Below are 23,085 nucleotides of genomic sequence, written 5' to 3' on the forward strand. Positions count from 1 at the left end.
CGAGTTGAGTTGACACTATATTAATTCAGTGAAGAAAGTAGGGCGTTAGATTAAGTCTCTTGGTGGTAACTTGTATTTAAGTACATCTAGCCATAATTCGACAACTGCTACTAGTAGATTAAATGAATGCATATAAATGTAATATTTCCAACATTTGGTTTCATGAAGGGTCTGGTGTATTGAGGAATATTTGGCAATTAGAGGAAATCTATAGCATATGCTTAGGGAACTATTCAACTGATTATTTGACAACCAGATTGTTATAGTCAATGTTTGCAGTTTCTTGTATCAGTACTGAATTTCATATAAAAATTTGTGTTAAACAAATACCATGGCATGTGCTTTTACTTTTAACTGTATGAAAACTCTCAAGTAAATTTAATATATATATATTTATTTATATGCTGTGCTTCAGCCTAAGAGCATTAGACACATATGGGCCACAGCTGGATCCCCAACATTAAGAGCATGTGTATGAATACGAGCTGTAGCACATGTCAAATGTGTTATTTATCTTACAATAGCCTTTTATATTGTACTGTTATAAGTGGGGTTAATACCAGTCTTTTCACTATCATACACGTTGCTGGTGGTCTTTATCTTTAGTCTGGAAGAACGTCTCTACTTCCGGTATCGTCCGGGCTCACGACCGCTGCCTTGCCGCGGCTCCTCGGTGAGAAAGCCCCGTCGTCGCCCTGTCGAGTCATCGCTGGAGAAGAGCCCGGAGCGGATGGAGCGGACGGAGCGGACGAGCCGCCGTCTGATGGCTTGAAAACGGGGGGAATAAGTGTGGATCACGTCGGATTATTCGCGCTCTCACCCACACACACACACTCGCACACGCACGAGCCCAGGACGGTGGCAGCCGCTGGTCTGGATGTAGATGCGCGTGAAGACATGAGCGGAGTGTGAGTCAGGCTGTTGCCGCTCGGTTGCGGCTGCGGACCCGGGCACCGACAGCACGGAGGCAGCCTGAAAGAGCGAACTTGGCTCCTCTCTCTTCCCGGTGGGAGGTGTCTGCTAGCCCGCTGTGCCGCGTCGCGCTCGCAGCCTCCCCGCCCGGACCTTCTAATGAGGATACGGACATAACTGAGGGGGGACATTTTTTCTGTAAATATCGTCTTTTCTCTGTCTTCTTTAAAGCAACCAACTGTGGCTTTAATGTGACGCACTAACAGACATTAGCTCTGTGTCGGAGCGGACCCCCCCTGCGGAGGACTTCAGGGCTTCTTCATCAAGTTTCCTCCCGCAACAAGCTCCACACCGATGTAAGAATTACATTTTTATCTCCATTTGTCAGGACTCTTCTTCGGTAGAGGCTGTGTCTGTTGTCTTGTTTTGCCTGGAGGTGAAGTGAGCTGCACAGCCCGGGTCTCTTGAGTTTCCAACAGGCAGCAGGGACCCCCCCCCCCCCAGAAACTACCTGTACACTTATGTTTCTTCTGTCTCTTTACTTGTTGGTTCCCCCCTGTGCTGTTTTTTTAAATACAATATTTCAATTCTCCAGGGTTTAAAGGAGCCAGGTTAAAAAACATTTGATTAATTTCTAATTAAAAATGTGACACTCATTTGTGTTGTATTTTAATAGCCAGTCAGCTGCTTCTTTTTTAAAACAACATTAAACTTTTGCTATTTAGCCTTAATTTAGCCTTGGTTTAGCTTTAATTTAGCTTTTAGCTCGAATATACATGTTAGTTCTATTAGGCAGGAATCATAGCATACGATTCAAACTTAAACATTTTATTTTTTTCGAGTACTTTACATTATGTTAAGGTTGTATAAATGATTAAACAACCTATTTATCAATTTTATTTTTGATTTTTAGCGATATAGCTCGTTTATGCTAGCAAGGCTAATTTAAGGTTAACTGATAAGTCATCAATGACACCTGTTACTAAAGTAATACTTACCTGTAACAGCAAAATAAGCTTTTATTTGGCTTTAAAATCACAGTCTGTTGTTAATATAGACTATTAAAAATAGAAAAGTATCTAATATGCATTTTCTTTTTTGTGATTGCCTTTACATGAATCCAGTAGAGGCAAGGTTTTTAAACTAACAGTACCCTGTAGCTGTTGTGAAGTCACTGTGAAAACATCTCTTCATGGCTCATTTCTTAAATAAGCTACATGTCATTATCGCAGCCGCAGAGAGACCGATGTTTTTTTTAGCAGCATTAAGTTTAAATTATCTCTCAGTGGGATTCTGAGGTTGAGTTTAACCTCAAATTATAAACAGTCTGATGATGGGACTGCACGTCTCGGGTCTTATTCACGTTCAGGCACTGGGGTCACACAGCTGTCCAGGGAAATGTTGAGATCTGAAGGGATTTTCTTTGTGATATTACATGAAACACAACCTGTGTACCACTTCAGAGACTTCCACTGTCGGCCATCATCAGTCTTGTCTCTTCAGTTGGTGCCGTTGTGTAATGCATTACCTCATTGATCACTGTAGGTCCTTTCGTCACTGTGTACACCTGGACTGGAAGCTGAGACATCTGGTTGAGTGAAAAGACTTCTTTAAAAAAAACCTGCAGGGCAGCCAGGTGCCGTCACATGCAAAAACAGGTCCAGGCTCCATAATCTGAGAGGTTATTTCAGACCTGATTTAATAAATATTCATAAAATATCAATGCATACATGATAAAATGGCACAGGAAGCTGCAGAGGTGAGACTTTCTTTTGAAAAGATCTTAATTACATACTTCTTGTTGGCCCTTAGGCACATATACCTAGTGTGACCTCTTCAGTACTAATCCTTCACCCACTTCTCTTGTTTGAGACAATAAACTGTATCCTGTGGGGTCACATCAATCTCTGGTGTTGTGAATAGTCAATATAAAGAAAGCATAAGGCACAAATCTTACTCGGTGAAAGTTTAAAGTGTTGTCTTAAAACAGCAAGTTTCATATTCGATGCAAAAACAACTTCAGAGAACAAGTTGGATTATTTGTATCCACGGTTGTTGTTATATGAAGTGGTCACAACTGGGTTGAGTGGAGGGAGAGTGGTTTAGGATTTCAGTTTATTAACTCAGTTGCTAAGTGCAATTTTAATTCATATTAAACCAATTTCATTAAAGATAATCTATAGACAACTAAAGAAAAATGCGTTCCAGGTTCTTTTTTTAGATCAGTGTTGATGAAACTTATGAGCTTGTTTTGAACATGAATGATTCCTAACATCATACAATAAAGCTGCACTTGCTGCTCCTCTGTGCTACCACAATTACACAGGAGTTATCCATAGGATCTAATGTCACGCAAACTGCTAATTCAGCAATGCATATTTCTTGTCTCCTTTTAAGTTTTCTGTAATCTAATATGTTATATACACGTTACACTGTCCTTAGATCTGCATTTGGTTTCTGTGCAGTGGTTCTATCTCTGTCGCTCCCCACCTCTTTCCTGTTGAGCTGCTGAATTGCCATGGAGTAGCCTAACCTTGGGTCAGCCAGGCTGTTGTGACTTTGGGCTAAATTTGGAACGTGGAGCAATTAGGCGCACACTCTTCTGCTCCACTCCACTGCGTTAACTACACTGGGGCGATTAGTGGGGGAAACACTGAGGTGGGATGTGGATCTCCATGTTGTCACTGAGCTTGAGTCTTAGATGTAAGATCATACCAGGCTCAACACCAGTCAAACGTTCACCGACTTGTGAGCCAAAAGTTGGTCTGTATCTGGAATCGTGAATTAATTAATCAAAGTTCAAATGTATTGTATGATGTAAGAAACACAGCTTTGTCATTTAGTGTTTTATAAATTTTTTACCACCCAAATTATTTTGAAATGAACATTGAAATGAAGAATCTGGTCAGAGAGAGGGAGAGATTATTTACCTGTAACACAACTTATGGCAGAGCTTGGCTTGTGTTCGTTCCCACCCTGCTTCTGTCACTCAAATCACTGGTCATGAGCCAGATGGTGGTAAAATATCATAGGATATGACAAGCTTGTATTTTATACTAGACACTTTGGCAGGCAACCAAGTATTATTTATGAGTCACATAAAGTTGATTGGGTCAGTGATGTTGTCAAGTGAGGGGTGAATTTTGTGATTTATGCTCTGATGCATTAAGAGTATATAGTTTAATCTTTCTGCTCTTTTTTTTTTCTCTCTTTTTATTTAACAGCAAAAAGAACAGCTAGAGATCCAAGCTGTGCCAGGCCAGGCCAGGCCAGGCTAGGCCAGGCTAGCATTCTGTCTGGCTTCACCAGCTTCCTGCTCTCGGTGAGTGGAGGAGGCTTCAGCCAGCTCAGCCAAGTCAAGCTGTAAAAGATTGGATTCCAACCATATTTCATCTTAGCCTTCAGGAGGCCACACTGGTCTGTGAGATCTCCATTTCTTCCATGTCATGTTGGTTGCTCTCTGGATATTGGCATCAGAATGGATTCAGGTGTTAATTTGACAGGTGTCACATCATTGCAGTGCTTGCACTCTCCCTCCTTGGACTGCCTCTCGTCCCCTCCCTCCCCAATCTTCAAGAGAAAGCCCCTCAGCCCCCCCTGGGGCTTCCCTGAGCCCTGTACAGACGGGCCTAACAGGAACTGTCAGTTGTCTTGTTGAAACAAGTTGACGCTGCAAAGGGGAAGTAGAGTTAATAAATTCTTGATAAAAAAATCTACAGACCACAACAAGGATAACTGTCGTCGAATGATTTATTTTTTGTAACCTCTCCACTTTTCTTCTACTTGGATCAGAGGTTTTCACTTCAAGAAGGAGCTTACTGATCAAGATTTGCACCCAAAACCAGTTTACAAATAGGTTAATGTGAATACTAATTGAAAAAAAAAAATCCTTATTTATACACAAAGATTTTTTCTATATTTGTTTGGGTCTAAGCATCAGGCGGAATGTCTGAAAGCAATAGCAGCAGTAAAGCGGTGATATTCATTGCCCCAGCCTCCCCTCCTCCCTCTTCCTCCGCCTGTCCATCCCCACAGACCCCTCAAAAGAATGTGAACGGCTCTTCCAGTTCAGACTCGCATGTGGTGGAGAAGCTCGGTGTTGTCCCGGAGGTCCGACGCCGGCGCCACACCATGGATAGGGACTCTAAAACAGCTGAGCACCGCTTCTTCCGTCGCAGCGTCATCTGTGACTCCAACGCCACAGCTTTAGACCTGCCCAGCAAAGCAGCTGTGATCCTCACCTCACCTCCAGACTGTGAAGGGTGTCCCATCTTCCTCACTCCACAATCCTTAGGGTCTGGACCTGGGGTGCAAGATGACGAGGTTGAGAGAGGTTCCTATTTGCAAATCAATACCCGTCATCCTTGTCTTGGGGTTAGTGGGGCTGTTGAAGAAGGGCATGTAGAAATCGCTGAGAAAGATCTAACAGAAGGCAGTGTCACGGTTCCAGTTCCCACCATTAGCAGTGTGGAACATACAGATGGGGCAGAGACAGTGTCCAGCCCGACAGTATTGGATGTTACAGACAACACAGCAGTCAAACAGCCTGATGTAACATTAACTCCCAGAGGGACCGAGAACACACAACAGGTGGCAAAAGATGAAAAAGTGATCGAACATGTAGAAGAAAGCAGCGTTAGTAGTCGAGCCGGAGAGAAGGAGAGAGTGACGGAGGAGGAGAGGGGTCTAGCAAAAGCACGAGCAGAGCTGAGAGAAGCCGAGAAACGAGTGCAGGATGATATAGAGGAGGTAGAGACTAAAGCTGTGGGGACTTCATCGGATGGACGCTTCCTGAAATTTGACATCGAGATTGGAAGAGGCTCTTTTAAGACAGTCTACAAAGGACTGGATACGGAGACGACGGTGGAAGTGGCGTGGTGTGAACTCCAGGTAAGACTCGTACAACTGTCACCTCTGTGCTGTTGTTTTCCTGTTTATGTAGCTATGTCTTTTATATCATCTTTCGTTCCTTCCTGAGGTGTTTAAGTTTAATCCAGGTTTTATGGCCACTAATATTGACTTCTTGCAAATCCAACTGCTTTCCTGTATAAAGGTTCACAAAATGAAATCACAACAAGATTGATAGTGCAATGCTGTTGCAGATTACATTCTTGGTTAAATTGCATATGGGGCTTTGTCATTTAAAATGCCCCCAAAGTAGATTTCTCAAAGATGCTCCAACTGTTGTTTTTCCCCCATGGATGATGGCTTCACTCTCTAGGTCAGTCATGATAGAGATGAGTCTTCATGGTCTAGTTTGTTGCAAGATTAATGCTCAGGAGGCTTCATTGTTTGAAAATACATGGTTGTTAAAATTCTACTGCATATACCTTGGGCCATATTTATATTTCCATAATGTTGAAACAGCTGTGAGATGCAGGGTGAGAGGGTTTTTCTATCAGTGGTTACTTACGAGCATAACCAACAGAAAAATCAAACAAACTGAGGAGGTATGGTGCAGCCCATGCCCCTCTTTTCTTCTTACTCATGGTTTTGTTTGTTCATTACTACATCCTTTCAGTTACCCCACTTTGATTTATGCATGTGAACGGATGCTGCAGTGAATCATATTACCACTAACGCACGTTGCACAAATGAGTATCGAATGAGGCAGAGGATGCTGAACAATCAAAGCCTGAATGCTTCAGTTTTAATTTCTGATGACTGTGGCGGTCTGACGTGCTGGAAATCCAGCCTCATAAATCTTAGATTTGTAGAATGTGGATGATTAGATCTCAAGGTTATGACTAGAAACATATTGGTCAAAAATCCCCTTGACTTTCTGTGAAATTCTATTGTACTGACAGTAAGTGAAACTTTTGACTTTTTCACCTACATCTACAGGACAGATAAGGTCCCAATTGCTCGTGTATTGTTTCTCTATGGCTTGAACAAGATTGGGAGCTGCCCAGCGCGCCCTATCAGCTTTTATTCCTTGGCCTGTAGATGCATTAAGGTTCAGAAAAAGGTGAAACATGAGACAGGATGGCACTCAACTCACCAAAGGATGCGGTTGCTACAATATGCTACATTGATGCAACTTCTGCACAGTGGGTCAAAGAGGTACAGAGAGTGTGAGCATGAGACGTGCAGAGGAGTGAAAAGCTGTAAGTTTGCTGGTGACAGAAAGTTGAGATTGTCTTTGCTGCTCGTCTTGTTGACAAGGAAGCACAGAGACAGTGGTGCGTCCTTTAGTTGCTGATGTAGAATAACAGTCTCAGGCAGTCATAAGACTCTCAGGGTGGTGAGCTGAGATTTTAGCGAAGGGAGAAAACAGTAACGTGGACTCACGTGGAACTGCTTGCCCTGATGAGATACTGAGCCAGAGGAAAAAAATCTGTAAATAGACTATTTAATGTGTTGTTAGGACATTTAAGGGACAGATGATGACATAATTGGCCACATGCTGGGAGTTAATTGTAATACATCAGAAATTGAGGAAAGAAATTACATTTTTTCCTTGTTTAGTAAAAGTCGTGGGTAACCCCAACTAGTCAAACACGGTGAGTTGTATGATCAAATGTTTTCCCTGCTAATCTGTGCTTGTGTATATATCTCAGTGTGCAAAGTATTTCCTGTGTGAATGTGGGTTGTGTTTCCTGTCATCTCCATCACACGTGCTCCTGTATTCATCCTAAAATCTGCTTTGCTTGATTCCCCGCGGCAGGGAGAGTTTCCTCTGTCCGGCACACATGACTCTTTCCCTCTTTATAAGCATGTAGAGACGAGTACTTTTCTATGGTATACAAACTTAATCCTTTCTGTGCATATGTCGGATAGAAAAGATAGCTGAGCGTCTTCTGACATGTGGCAGAATGCTGGGAGTAAAGTTACATACACACACACAGACACACAGACACACACCACAACCAATCACAATCACTCACTGGGTGGGCAGGGCAACTGGAGATCTGTGGGAGTCAGGATCATCTGGAACTTGTCTGAATGTGTGTTTGTAGTGTGTGTGTTTCCATCCCATTGTGCCATTTCAATATGTGTTTTTTTTAAGGTGTCTGTTAAAGATGGATAGATAGACCTCAAAATAAGGTTAACTTTTGTTTCATGAGGAATCTATAGATGTTTGGAACCAGAGCAGCAGGAGTTGGGGGAAAGAGATAGCGCAGATAGTTTGCTTAAGCTTTAGTGAAGGAAAAGATTGATGAATTGATGGAATGCGTGGAGAAAGACGAGTAAGGTCACCTGGTAGCTTATCTTAAGGTGCCTTGTCTGGTGGGCAGTTGATGGATGTTAAGGGAGAGGCTGACGCAGTTCTGGACTGTTCGAAAACAGACAAAGGGAAAGATTTTGGGTCAGTTTAATCTTGATACACTAATCTAGAAAAATGTTCAATGATAACAGCAGTTACATACAGTGTTTAACAGTATTATGTTATGTGAAAGGCTTAACTTGTCTTGAAAGTGAGTGGGGAAATTGCAGAGGGCCTAGTGTTAGCAAATCTTGTGCTTTTTGTAGTGTCAATAGCACAAAACCAAGCATTTTTTGAGTATTTCTGTCTTTGTAGCTCATGAAAGTGGTGAAATAATTCTGAGATGAAACCATCAGCTGTTCTGATCACAAACACAATCAGGATAACTCTAGAAACTGAGATAATATTAGTAGCACAAGCCAACTAAGGGGTAAAAATAAAGAATAGAGGGAAAAAGGAGAACCGTTGCCTTATGAGAGGGCAGAGGTGGAAGTTCAAAGTTCGGCCTGTTAAATCAGAGGTGATCATTAGGGGCCTTCCCCACATTCAACCACTTCTGGCAGAAGCAGTGAAGCTCAGAGCAACCTGGATAAAAGATTGAAGAAGTTGCAAAAATACAAAGATACATTGGCCAACAGGAGCATGGGGTTAGAGGAAGAGGGAGGTGAATGTTGGAGTTCAATGAGAGAACAGAGAAATGGGAAATGTGGAGGGACAAAAAAAATAGGGGGGAAAAGACAAAGTATAAAGGGGGAAGGATGAGGGAGAAGCGGGAGTGGAGCAGAGAAACTAAAGACAACAAAGAAGAGGGAACCCTGTGTGTGTGTCTTTTTGTGTGTGTGTCTGTGTGCGTGCGTGTGTGTGTGTGTGAGTGAGTGAGTGTGTGACCTTAGGCTCTCCGCTCTATTGGCAGCCAAAGACCTTGAAATTTCTCTCCCAACAGCAACACAAGGCAGATTAGCCCCCACCCCACAAACATATACAAGCCCACACACACTCTTGTGGGGCTCCCTCAATAAAGCTTATTCATCACTCCTATAAACTACTACTATAAATCAGTCTCTTACTATTAAAGACCTCAGACAGCTCTGTTGGCAATATTTTTTTTTTTGTTTAATTCATCTAAATTTATATGTGTATTTTATTTTAGAATCTCACTCTTGTTTTTTTTCCAGTAATTCATATCGCTGTAGTACCATTGGGTACACAAAATTAAATCTGTCAGATACATATGGCCCACTGCATCCTATACTAGCCTGAAATCTGTCCACGTGTTGGTGTAAGGAGGGATGGAGGGGAACAGATCCTGTTTGAGGCCCAAAATGAAAAGGGAGCAAAAGGGAGAACGAGCATATTAAGATGTTTGTCAGGATTGTTTATATCAGGCATTTACAAAGTGTTTATTTCCTAAAGGCACTCTTACTGAACAGTGAATTCTCTGTTGCACTTTAACGCTGCGTATTACACGGCTTTGCCTTAACAGACTAGTATTTGTATACGTTCTTATATGGTCTTGGAAAAAAATTAACTCTTTCCAAAAATAGCATGTGACGTATTACAGACTTCGGAAATTGTGAAGTTTTACATCCAAACATTTTGAATAGGAGATGATGTACATGAGTACACATGCATAAAAGAGAGAGAACTTTTTTTTTTGTTGCTGAAAGATAAATATCCCCAGATTACTGCAGGGCAGCAGAGCTGAGGTGAAACGGTGAGACTTTCAGAGGTTCAGATTTCCCTGACAAAACAGCAAACTGCAGCTGTGTCGAGCCTTAAGCAAAAGCAGGTTCTCTCTGCTGATTGATTCTGAAGTTGCTTTAAAGTACCCCCCAAAAATACACACACATAGTGAAAAACAGAATAGAAACCGTGTCTGCAAAACTTTCTTGTAAATGTTTTAAATGGGCTACTAATAAATTACTCTGTTCCTTTTTCGTTGACACAATTAGAGCTCTGTGACAAGACTAACTATATAACATGTGATGGGAAGATAGTTAAAACATTTTATCATATCCTAATATGCTTTATAATATATTTTGTTTTGTGGCAAATCACTCTGCATTGTATTTTTTTTGTCATTCAGACGGTACTTTGCATTTTGGGAGCAGACAAATGGACTCAGATGAGCTAAGAGGAATAACATGGAGCTCATAGCAACAAGATGCATCGTGAGCCTCTTTCACCACTTCTGCACGAATCATGTCAAACAGCACGAAGACACGAAATGAAATCCCAAGAGGATTTTGTCCACAGCTCACCATGTACCATTACCACGTTACCATTTAGATCTGCAGAGAACCAGTTTACGTGGCCGAGAATGGGTTTGATCTACAAGAAACGATATGTGTGAAAGTTTGGTCATATTGCGCATCCCGATAAGCAGATATGCTATTTTGTACATGTCTGTTTGTGTGTAGAGAGAATGTGGCTGTGTGCACACTGCAGATGACTTTGGGTATCGTTTTAACTTTTGGGTGAGCCTCCCCTCTGCAGATGAGCTCAGCTGTTTAATTACAAAGGACTTAAACTGGTAACGCTTATTTTTTTATTACTTTCAGAATGTTTCCTGTGTTTTCTGTCAGATGGTTTTGTGGACTAAGTAATTTAAGAGCCACATGAACAGAGATTTTGTAGCTGGATTTAGCTGCTTTCTCCTCTACAGTCGGGATGGAAAATCACCACCAGCTACCGTACAGTTCTGACTTGTAGGTCTGTGTGCATGTGTCATCAATCAGCATGATAACATCACTCATGAAGCTGTTCTTATTGTCTAATTAAACTAGGCGGGGGAAACTTGCGTCGCATCTCGGGAATCTTGCACCCACCATGGCCAAACGAGTTTATTTCCTGACACACACAACTGAAGAAAAGAGGAAGAGGAAGCGTATTCAAGAGAATTGTAAGAGCTTAGTGTCAAAGTAAGAGTTTTCTTACTTCCAACAGCCGACAGTTATACACACACATCATTCCTACGCACATGTGTGCATAAGCGCGGGACAGCAAGATGTGTAGCTCAGATATGCAAAGACCCTAAAGCTCAGCCAGTTGGATTTATGAATGATAAAACGGGAACGCCATAAGAGGAGGTCGCTCCGTGTTCGCCTCTGGTGTAGGATAACCTGAAGATGACGGAGGATAAGAGAGAGAGTGCACAGAGGAAATCGCTTTAACATTCATTTTATTCTCACTATTGCTCTGTCTTCCGCTTGCGTTGTCTTTTTCCCCCTTCTCAATCTCTTTGTCATATGTCGGTAAGGGAAGGGAAACAGAGAAGCTAAGACTTCCTCATATGCAGACCCAAGGTTTGTGTGTGTGGGTACAGAACTTCCTCTCATGATGAAGAGCTAGGTCAGGCCACCCTATCTTTAAGAATTTAATTAGAATAGATTGTTGTGGAGGGTGTGAACTCATAATTGTGAAACAAAGTCACAAATTTTTAATGTTTGTGCACAGTCAATGATACACGGGTAAAAATACTGCACATAGTCTCGACCCTGCACCCATGGGAGTGCAGCATTTTATCACGCACACACATAAATCTCCCCTGATTGCTTTGCGGACTCAGATATGTGTGTTAACAGTTGAGTTGTGTGCGTGTCCGTGCGTACGTGGGTCTGTGTATAGAGTGAAGACATTTACTGACCTGACTCCCACTCTGTTTGTTTAGTAAAATAAGTAGCAAGTGTAATCCTGCGCTATCACTTTGTGTCTGTATGTGTGTCTCTGAGAAATGGCACGTGGTTTTATAAGTGGTAACAATGAAGATGCTGAAGCATTTTAGCACCTTCTTCAGACCAAACTTCCTGTCAATGACTAAAGCTGAGAAAGTAAAAGATGCTTGAGAAACTGGTGAGTGTGTTTTTTAACCAACACAATCCACACATGGAGTGTTTGTGTGTTTCTCAGTGTGTGTGTGTGTGTTGGTATGTGTGCTTTATATGATTATATCATGGTTTTATTGGAAACAGGGTGTGTGTGTGTGTGTGTGTGTTTGCGTTGACTAATGCGAAGGCAATGTGTGCTTACAGTTGATATTGGGATTGTGTGTGTGTTGAAGGGTGAGTCGGGGACACTAAATGAATCAAGCAGATGATAGATGACTTTCACAGTTACACATTATGACAAATATTATGTTCTCTCTCTGCTTTCCTTTGCTTTCACTCTATCCCGATTTTTTTTCTTCCCTTTCTCTCCAATCAATTTCCTCAACTCTCCCTTTATCTCTTTCGTCTTTCCCTGCTCTTCTCATTATTTCCTTTTGTCTTATTTGTTTCTGTCTCCCCTCCCTCCCTTTCGATCTCCTTCCCTCCTTAGATTTCCCATGTATCAGGGGAGTAACTTTACGTTTGGTTCCTCCTCCTCCTCCTCCTCCTCCGCTCACTCATTGATTATTTTGCCATCCGCACTTTGAAGATTATTTCAGGCATCTATGATCTGATGGACACTACGTAGCTGAGATAGAAAAAAGAGCCTCAGAGACATGTGTGAAAAGCAACTGTATTTGAACTTGCAGTGCTTACACTCAACTTTGTCCTCAAGAAAGCTTGGATTGCTACTGCAACCCAGATTCAACCCTACACACACACACACACACACACACACACACACACTCAATGGCCTGACTTAAGGCAAGGGTTTGCCTGATTAGCGAAAAGAGGGTTACTGGTTTTCCAATTTTAAATATGCTTTTGCCAGGAAGTTGAAAAACAATGCTCACATTGTAAGAATAATCACTTCCTGGAAATCCAGAGCAGCTTTTGGTTGACAGCTGCAGATCAGAGGCAGGGGATTGGGTAATGTCGTCTTGAGCTAGAAAAGGCAAATCTTGGATCAGGTGGGCAGCGTCTCTTTCCTCAGACAGGCTGGCTGAAGCTGAATGCTAAGACACCATGTCATACTCTGAAAACTTTACTGCTTTGCTTGAAACTCTCCTAGAAGGTACTTGAGGATACTTTCTTTTCTTTAATGTAATTGTGAGGAATTCTTTGTCTGGTGCAGTTTATATAAGAAAGTTAGCCTCTGCAGTTGCAGGTTCGAAGTTTTGATTAAAATCAAATGCTTTGGCCTTTATAATATTGGGTATTAGGATTGTGCAATATGACCACAATCTCATATCCTGATGGAGCATACATATCCACATCATACTAACCATGGTATTGTTAATATTCTCTACTCATTTTTTTTTTTTTTTTTATAAAATGACTGCATATTAAGGCCTATTTCTTATTGCACGGTGAATTATAAACTTGAATGAATGTTAAGATCGTACTCGTGTAATTTTCTCCTTTTATTGGGAGCATACCTAGAAATATTAAATGGTGTGTGCAACAAAATATAAATTAAAAACCAGACAATAAAGGGCATAAAATCAATAAAAACCTACAATGTAAATATGGTGAAAAATATCTAAACCAAACATAAATGGTCTCCTCTTTTATGTACAAGCTCCTTGTTTTGTCTTTGTCTGGGTCAGAGTCGTGTTCGGAATTGACCTGTTCTGTGTCACATTCATTCTCCTCCATGTTTGTTTATTTTGCTTTCATGAAAATGTCCTGTCTGAATCTATGATGAGTGGAAGAATGGATATTGTCGTTGGAATGATGAGAAATATTTTGATTTGTGACACAATCATTTCTGACAATATGACACAGTATACCGACAGGGCATAAAATTAAGTAATGGAATATAGGGAAACTACATATTTGTACACATTAACTGAATGAGGACTGACTTAGTCATCCTTAAAGGTGATATAATAGAGGCTGTCATATGGTACATTGACAATGAAGCCCTTTGAGGTGAATTGAAAAATATCACATTCCCTCCATATCTAAACTACGTCAGTGTTTTGAAGCGAGTGCATCAACACGTCAGCTGACTTGGCTTTATGACCATCCTTCTAAACCAGTTAAGATTGGTCACATACTTCTTAGGTTTGGTAAACATCTGTTTCTATTGGAGAATTTGATTAAATGTAATCAAGTATTATTAAATATCAAGAATATCCCAACAGTATTTGACTGACTCCTGGTAAATCAATGAAAAGGCCAACACTTAAGTTGCAGACGACTGCCTCTGATTCAACAGATCAACCCTTGAGAATGGGGCTGCATGCACGTTTAATAGACCAGTTCATCTCCTGCAGGAGACTGAGGAGAGAAGTGTGTGAGTGTGACCTCAGTCTAAAAGAGATCCGGTCTCTAAACTGCCTGTCGTCTGCATCAGCGTAAAGTGACCTGAACTATACAAGGCTGCCTGCTATACAACACTGTGTGTGTGTATGATTGTGTTTATTTTCTTTTTCTGTTGGTTTAGTCTGCTCTTCCTTTTGCCTGTGCAGTGACTCTGCACCGTCTGTTTCCGCTGTGTGTGTTTGTGTGCACGTGCTGCTCAGTCTGCCTATAGAATGTGTGCAAGTGAGCTCCTGTTTTCTTTCTCTTTCTTTGTGTTAACCTCCTATTCTGTGTGTCTGTTTGTGTGTGCGTGTGTGTATCTGTGTGTGTGTTTGGGGAGGAGGCGGCTCCTGGTTTCATTGTATCCTTCCCAGATTCCCCACATTCCAATGATAAGATGTCATTTCTTCGTGGAATGGGGCTCCAAGTAGGGGGGCACATCATAACCTCCCCCTCAAACACACACACACACACACACACACACACACACACACACACACACTTCATGGCAATACATTTTCATCTGTGATGAATTATAACAGTTAAAGATTTTTGTAGATAAACAAGTGCATTTCATATTAAAAAAAGCACGAGCATATCCACTGACGTTAAATGAACTCATTGCTATGGACATTAATCGCAAGAAACAGTAAACTACAACTTTCCTAATCAGGCCTACACAGGACAAACCTTCATTTTTGTTTCTATTAGTCTTAATGTAGGTCAGAGATTAAAATGGTTCCTTCATTCACAGATTTCATGTTAAAACATGTCACTGATTTTATCCATCGACTATCTGTTTATCTTTTGTGAGACACATAGGGGCTGGAGCCACTCCCAGCGGACATTGGGCAAAAAGACGTTGTACATGACAAATGTATCTCCTGTTGATTCAGCCCAATCTTGGTTGTGATCTAATCTCCTCCGAACAGGTGGACATTTTGATTGTTTTCATTTGTCTCCTATATGCGACAAGTTCATATCGAGAGAATACCCAACCTGAGATGAAATATCTATACAGAACAACAATAGATTTGGGTTTAACAGGTTCATTACATCTGAAAATAGAACTGAACGATAGTGAGACAGAAATAACAAAGTGTAGTTATGATGCTGTGTGCAACTGTTCATGCGTTTGTCGCTTTTTTTGTCTTTCTCCGTCACTCTCCCTCCCGTTTTGTGTCTGTCTCCCGTTTTGTGTCTGTCTCTGTCTGTGGCTTCCTCTCTTGCCCTCTGGTTGTGTCTGCGCCTCTGCTTCCGCTATGACCTTAAAAAACGCTTCTTGGGGAAAAGAGGAGAGAGAGAGCGAGATAGAGAGGGGAGATGGGATTTTTCCCCTCGTATTTTTTTCTCTTCCTCTTCTATAAATAGCAGCGGAGTAGCATAGTGTCATCTGCTGAGCCACAACTAGAGCAGAATGAGTGGGGACTCTCAAAGTGGATAAATGTGTGTAAGGGACTGTCTGTGTTGGGTCTACTGTGCTCAATTAAGAAATTAAAAACGCTCAGCCATACACTCGAATCCTACTTGACAGTTATAGCTAAATTCATTCTAAATCAAAGCAAAAATCCTTATATTTGAGAACCAGTGCATGCATGTTTGGCAATTATGCTATAGCACTTATCAAAAAAAATGAAGAGATTAAAATATAAGGTAACTTAAGAGGTGTTTAGATTAGCAAAATATTTCTTAAAAGAAAAAGAAAAAGCTTTCAGTGTTCACACCATCAACCTTCACCATCAACAACCACTCTTTCATAGTCAAGGAGTGGTTGATGTTATTCATTGGCCACTTCTTTCTTCAATATACTCTTTGCATCTTTATTTCAGGAAAACATGCTATTAATTTACAAACTCCATCACTAATTGAGATGGTATGCGCGTCAACAGAGGTTAGACGTGAGTCCCCTCTGCATGTCTCACATCCCTTGAAAGATTTAATTGTTAAAGTTCGATGAAGTAGAATTTCTGATCTTAATCACTTTCATGGTCCGTTTAATGATAGACAGTGACCGCCTGACAATTCCAAGCAACACCATAAACACACACACACAATAAATTGTGCACAGTCACACACTGCATGATCCGTGTGGTAGGAAGTTCTCCCCATCAGATTAGGAGTCAATCTTTTATAAGCTACGGCCTGCATGATGTAATCGCCACAGAGCGAGGTCACACTGATGGTATGTGGGGCTCAATGGCATTTGATTTGATCGGGAAAACCCCGTCTGTCCATGTTAATGCTGTGGTCGGGTGTGAGATTGAACAGCTGCGTGATGACCAACAGTCATCTGCCACATTGCCACGGACACCTCTCAGTGCTATTTGCATGTTGTGGAAAACACAAAAAAGATAAATCCCCATGAAATGAAAATATATTTTTGTTGATGTGCCATTGTCAATCCGTATTACACCTGAAGGTATTACATCATGCCTGTTTATATGTATGATATGCCGCATTAATGGTCATCCACCTTGTATTCTTTTCTTAGAATTTAAAGGTTATATTTTGGGTTCTTGCAGCAAACACGTTAAAGTCCTTTTAAGGAAATCTTCTGTCTTTACAAGGGATGAAACTCAAGATGAGAATTTTATGAGAACTTGTTCATGACCTCCTACAGCTGAGATGAAAGGTGTCATGATGTTTCACTTTTTAGCCTGTAAAGCTTTAATGCATACAGACATACACACACATTATAACAAGGCAGGGTTGACGGAGAGGTCAGCTCTGTTTGGTTACTGCTGTTGTTCTTTTGTGAGTGCGGATGCGTGTGAGTTGTGTTGCGTTGTCTGTTCATTGTGTAATGGGTGATAAACAGCTCACCTCTGTCACACTGTTGTTGACTCTGGCTCAGCTACACTGAATGGAGGGCGGCACTTGCAGAGCATGTGAGGCGCAAGTTGGAAGAAATAGAAAGATGGAGAAATTACAGAAGAAAAAGCAAGAAAGAGGATGAGAGAGAACATGGGAGTTTGCATGTTAGTAGAAGTGGTGGAAGATTATCAGTAATGTTTTTCTCTGTATTTTCTCTGTGTGTATGTGGTTAAGTGGTGCCAGTTGCTGATTGTGACAGCTCACTTGCATTTTATCAATAATGTTAGTGGGCAAATGTATATGACAACGATCAACCATCTCACCATGGTACACCCTGAAACCGCTGCAACCCAATCTCCCATAATCTCTAATGACTATTTGTCTTGTCTGGCTCATAATGTGGTTAATCAGTGAATTACCACTTTTTTTTTTTTTTTTTTTTTTTTAAAGAATCATTCATTAATAGTGTAATTTATTGTCAGTTAACGCATTCTGACTAACTAAGTTTAACTTCAATGTCGGCACTATTACATATACATACTGCAATTTAGTCTGTGAAATGTCCTTAGTTTTTAGTGAGGTCTTCTACACGACTTAGTGCAGTTGTGTGTGTACTTTAAATGTCATTCAGTGGTATGGTGGATCCGTACACAGTTGCCCTCCATTATATACTATAGATTAGTTTTGTTGAAGAGGAATACACAGCCTCATGAATTTGGGCATCCTTATTAAAACGGAGTTAAAATGAGACAAAAAGCTCAAGAACCGATGTTCAGTATTAAGACAAATTCAGAGACAAAAAGAGAAATATCAGGTAGAAAATGCAGCACAATCGTGATGAACACAGTGCAGAGAGACAGGAACAATGATAAAGCCAGAGAGATAAGTCGTGAGCAAAAGCCACAAAGAGAGAGACATTTCAGAGAACCAGAAAAGGACTGAACTAAATCAAACCTGGTTGGAGAAAGTATGATATTCACAGAGATAAACGCAGCGGGACAGACGAAGAGCGGAAGATAAAAAAAAGAGAAGCAGAGCGAATTAGAGAGAGAGAAAGAGAGAGACAGTGAGAGTAAGTCAGAGTGACGCAGACGGGGAGAGCGAGACAGCACATTAATGGGGAGCTTTAGAAGGTAATGGACTGTAGATCCCCTGTGGCCTGATGGGAGTCCCATTCGACCTGTGTGCTTTAGACGTTGTCTGCTCCATTGTATTTTCAATATCCAGATGCTCCCGCTGCCCTGGGGCTTTCACAGAAGAGTACAGGGCAGCTCACACATTGTGGTGCTGCAGTTCAGTTTCTATTTAAAGAGGAATAACAAGAATTATTTGGTGGATATTGTACGTTGCAATGAACCCGTTTTTTTTTTTTTCAGGGAAATTCTACTTCATGCATTTAACAGAAACTGCTGTCATTATGCATACTTCATATTAGTTGTGAGTATGTGTGTATAGAGTTTGTGTGTTTGATGTGTGCGTGGCCATGCATAAAGAGCCATGTGGCTTTGTTTGCAGAAGAACAGGTTTGAGTGCTAATATCCTGAATTCTTTAAACATCAATGAAACTAGGCTTATAGATAATCAATAAGAGAAGTAGATGAGGATTTTTCAAGTTTGTGACAAGTCAGAAGCTTTTTGCAGTTTGCTGTGATTCAAACTTTGTATTTTTCTCAATGTGCAAGAGAATGCGAGTAGAAAGCAGACGGAGGAAACTTTGCCTCAACTTTGCAGCGCTCCAAAAGTCGCAGGTGGCACCAAACCACAAACACGCCACAGCACATTTTTGCATGTGCAGACACACATTTAGCAAGATGCTATTTCTCTATGTTTGGAGGTATATTTCAGATAGTGTGTGTGTGGTCAGCCACCAGCTATCTGCTACTTGAGTATACATAGCTTTGAGTTGTATACGGCTCATTTCCCTTGCAACAGACTGAGCATACTAAACCCTATCAGATTAAATGTCACATAGTTATCACATCAGTGTGTTTTTTATGTGTTTTGTTTGTGTAATACGAAAAAAATTTGATAAATTTATATTTGCAGCTACTTTGCAACATAAAAACACCACTTTGTTGCTTATTTTCTCGTTTGTCTGCGATTATACTTGCAACAAAGCATGGCTTTGTTTTGGGGTGGGTCATGAGCCCAAAAGGTTAAGACCGGCTGGCATTTCCAGTAAGTATCTTCCAGCACATTTTAGGGAGGATTTAACTCTAAACTCTTTAGAAGGCTTCCTTTTTGTCGAAACAGCAAATCTGCTCTGACTGCAGTGGTGGGGAATGTCCTTAATTAGCCCAAACATTGCTCTGTTTCAGCTCACTAGCCTGAAGCGGGCAAAGGGGAGGATGAGAAGAAGATAGAGAAGGGGAGAGGGGTGAAAAAGGGGTGGCAGAGGGGAGGGTAGACAGGAAGAGAGAAGGGAAGATAAAAAGCGAAGTGCCATGAAAGTGCTTCTGATGAAACTCTCAGTGAATTCCTGTGGTTTTAGCTATGCAACCTACATTTATGTGCCATTTACTTAGCACCTGTCACTCTGAGAATTGATGTGTGTGGTGATGTGCAGATAACTATACGTCACCCACCTGACTAGTCCCAGTGTCATCAGAGTTTACAAACATATGCATCTGCGTGGTTAGATATTGGGCAATGCCAAATGTGTCTGTTTACGTGTGTTTGTGAAGTGGGAATGAGAACGTAACAGTTCAATACGTGAATGTCCGTAACCCAATCCAAACTGTGACTGTTAATTCAAATGATTGATTCTTGTAATTGGCCAAACACGTCTCAGGTCTGAGTTTTTTTTTTTCAGGATTCCCACACAGTGCTGATTTATTTCTAATAAAGACTTCCCTTTTTAGTTTATGAAGGTTTAATATCCCTATTCCTCAGATTATAAATTATTATAAGTATATATTTTGTTATTGAAAGACCTTTCTTTTCTCATTAACCAAAACAGGTCCTGCAAGAGAGTCATTCTGCCTAGCTAACAAAAAAACGTGTTGAATGATTACTCGATTTTCTTTTGTCCCATTATTATTATATGATATTCATAATAATAAACGTTGTGCACAGGCAAACACGCCTGCTTTTGTTCCGGTTTCTGTTTACCATTAGGGAGCAAACTGTGAAGCTTCAAAAGACGGATTCAGCATTTGTGTATGAATGGGTGTGTGAAAATGTTTTTGTGGGTGTGTTCATGACTGCAAGGTGCGAATGTGTTGGCAACTCCTTGTATTGTGTTGATTTGTGGCTGGAGACAAAACCTGTCCTGATGGAGGTTATTTTATATCCAGGTAACCTTGTATATCCTAACTTGTAGGACTGGCCATTAGGAGCAGCTGAAGAAATTCTGCAGTGGAACGTCAATCAGTCCAGAACGATTTTACAGTTTCATCTTGGCATAAGAACCCCCTCCCAGGCAATTGCAGCCAAATATAGAATGTAATTCTTTGGGAAACATGGTTTCATTTAATTAAACAGGTTGAATCTTGATGCAAACAAAACAAGTGGTTTCTAAAAAAACCTGTCATCTCATGTTCTTTGTTGGCAGACAACCTCGCTGTTTTCAAGAGCAAAAACTATTAGACATGTTCCACCACAGCTTCTCCTCTTGTATCTCTATTGCTCTTTCCATATTTTTGTATTTGTTATTCCAGCCATCCTCCAGGCGACCGCAGGTTGACCCTGCTATTTTCTCAGTCTGGTGCATGCACACTCAATTTGTTCATCTCTTTATGTTTTTTTTTTTTTTTTCTGCTCCTCTCTCTGTTTATCTCCTGTGTGCAACTCTCACCCTTCAACTGATTATTGTTCTCCACACCGCTTTCCCTTTTGTGTCTTTTTATTACTGTCTTTCGCTTCTCTTCCTTCTATCTTCTCTGTGTTATGCTGTTTCTCTGAACTTCTCTTTCTTACTGCTCTGCCTCACTCTCGTTCTTTCTCTCCTCTCTCTCTCTCCATCTATAAATAGAAATCTCGTGGGCTGGAGGTGTTAGCAGCATAGCAGCGGCAACAGAAGCGCATGATTCACACTTCTGATGGTTCATATTCTGCCTTTTTATTTACATTCACTACTCTCCTTAGAGGACCTCTTCTCTTCTCTACCAGGCATCTGGATCATATTCAAATGACTCTCACCCCAGTAAACCCTGAATTGAGGCCATGAACAATCATGGCCTCCATTCATCGAGATTTTAACTCTCACATAACCTCCTACTGCTCTTGCCCCACTCCAGTGGTTGTATAGGTGAAGATCAATGTACTACTGTGAAGTCTCAGCAGATGTTCAAGACACAGAGACATCTGTCAGTGACAATGTTTATGACCAAGTTTATTTTTCTTACTTCATTGACCAAAAACACACTCAGTTTTCTGGCTAGAGGAACGTGTTCAGAAGTTAAAGAGCTCTCTGGCACAGTTTAGCTTATCTCCATTAATATCAGCTGTTGCAAAACGACGGTTCAGTGGCTCGGGAAAAATACATTCCAAGTTTTATTTCTTAAATGTGCTTTTAAGAGTTGTTGTATTCATTTGGTCTGTCTACACATTTATTGAACTTTTAGAAAAAAACACTGTTTCCATGTGAACATGGTTGGGTTATAAAACTCAACACTCCGTGTCAATTGTACATATATCTCTTTATCTCAATAGTGTAGTATTCTTACTTCAGTAATTGACTGACTACAGTGACTAATTGACTACTAGTTTCACTCAGGTTTCGACCCACCGTGACATCAACCATTTGTTTGTAGACAGCCACGCATTTTGTCCAGCACCATTTTGTTTTTTTTTAAACCAGAAGTAATCATATTTGGAGGAGTGGGGGTGAGCGTGCTTGAGAGCATGCAGACACTTCTTGCCCATCTACATCAGCGACATGCACCCATTGGACGATACTAATTGCCAGTTGCACGGTATCCAAGCCCTGATGCACACCGTACTTTATCATCTATTTCTATTCTAAATCGCACCATTATTTACAAAATGATCATCCTGCTGTGTTGAAGAAGACTTGAAACTAGAGATTAAAACCATAAACATTGTATGTAGTAGGGTCATAGGGTTATGTCTCTAAAAACGCCAGTGGAGACTCCCTCTGCTGGTCACTTGAGAGAATTCAGATTTCAGGCACATCTCCATTAGCTTCACTTTTCGGACCCAGAGTCTACGTTTATAGTCAGCCTATGGTTTCTCTGCTATTTTCATTGTGGTGGCAACTACTTGAAGAAATATAATTAATTTGAACATTTTACCGAGAACATTTGTTGCCACTGAATTTGGCTGTTATTCCAGCTTGTTTCTATTTGCACTACAGACTGTCTGACTTCATCTTGTCAATTTGATTCATGTTCATAACAGCAGATACAGACAGATGGTTTTCACAGCAACTGTAAATACAGAAGGATATACGAACACATTTCCACAAGGCCTGGCACAATAACACACATCTATGTAAATATACATGTGCAAATACATTATAGCTGCTTTCACGCATGCACCATGATAATGAACTTGCCTAGTAATTACTCAGGGGAGCTGAATCTGTGAATGCAAACCAGTTGAACTGGACACTAAGCAGAGTTTTACCCTGGCAGCTCCCAGATATAGAGTGTAGATGTATGAGCCCGTGTGTGTATTGAGTGGGTCAGGGTTTGCTAGTAGGCATGTTGATGACGTCTTTATGATTTCTTCTGTGCACACCACCCCTCGCCAATATTAAACAGAGTACTTCCAGTAAGTGACTATGCGTCAGACACGGAAATCTCTGGTTTTGTGCTGCTGTGCTATTCCGGACATTGTCCAGAGTTCATAAGTAATTAACACACGTGCAATCATCCACACTAATTCATTCACACACAGAGATTCCTTGGAAACACACAGGCACACTCGTTCACAGGCATTCACACACACACACAAAGAGAAGGATTGAGCGTCTCATTGACGGGTCTGAGGTCAGATTTAGGGTCAGCGTTT

At 41.0% G+C, this 23,085-nt stretch overlaps 1 protein-coding gene across 5 annotated transcripts in view; it reads left to right on the top strand.

Annotated features, from left to right (window-relative positions):
- The first annotated feature begins 700 nt into the window (after positions 1–700).
- Positions 701–23,085, top strand: part of wnk1b (WNK lysine deficient protein kinase 1b) — a 78,079-nt gene continuing 55,694 nt past the window's right edge. For all 5 annotated transcript variants that reach the window (XM_053414577.1, XM_053414573.1, XM_053414575.1 and 2 more), the window contains exons 1-2: positions 701–1,268; positions 4,137–5,802. In XM_053414577.1, coding sequence (XP_053270552.1) covers positions 4,858–5,802 — 945 coding nt within the window. In that variant the 5' untranslated portion in view covers positions 701–1,268; positions 4,137–4,857. The remainder of the gene's footprint in view (positions 1,269–4,136; positions 5,803–23,085) is intronic.

The sequence above is a fragment of the Pleuronectes platessa genome, chromosome 22 (assembly GCF_947347685.1).
Source record: "Pleuronectes platessa chromosome 22, fPlePla1.1, whole genome shotgun sequence".
Lineage (NCBI taxonomy): Eukaryota > Metazoa > Chordata > Actinopteri > Pleuronectiformes > Pleuronectidae > Pleuronectes > Pleuronectes platessa.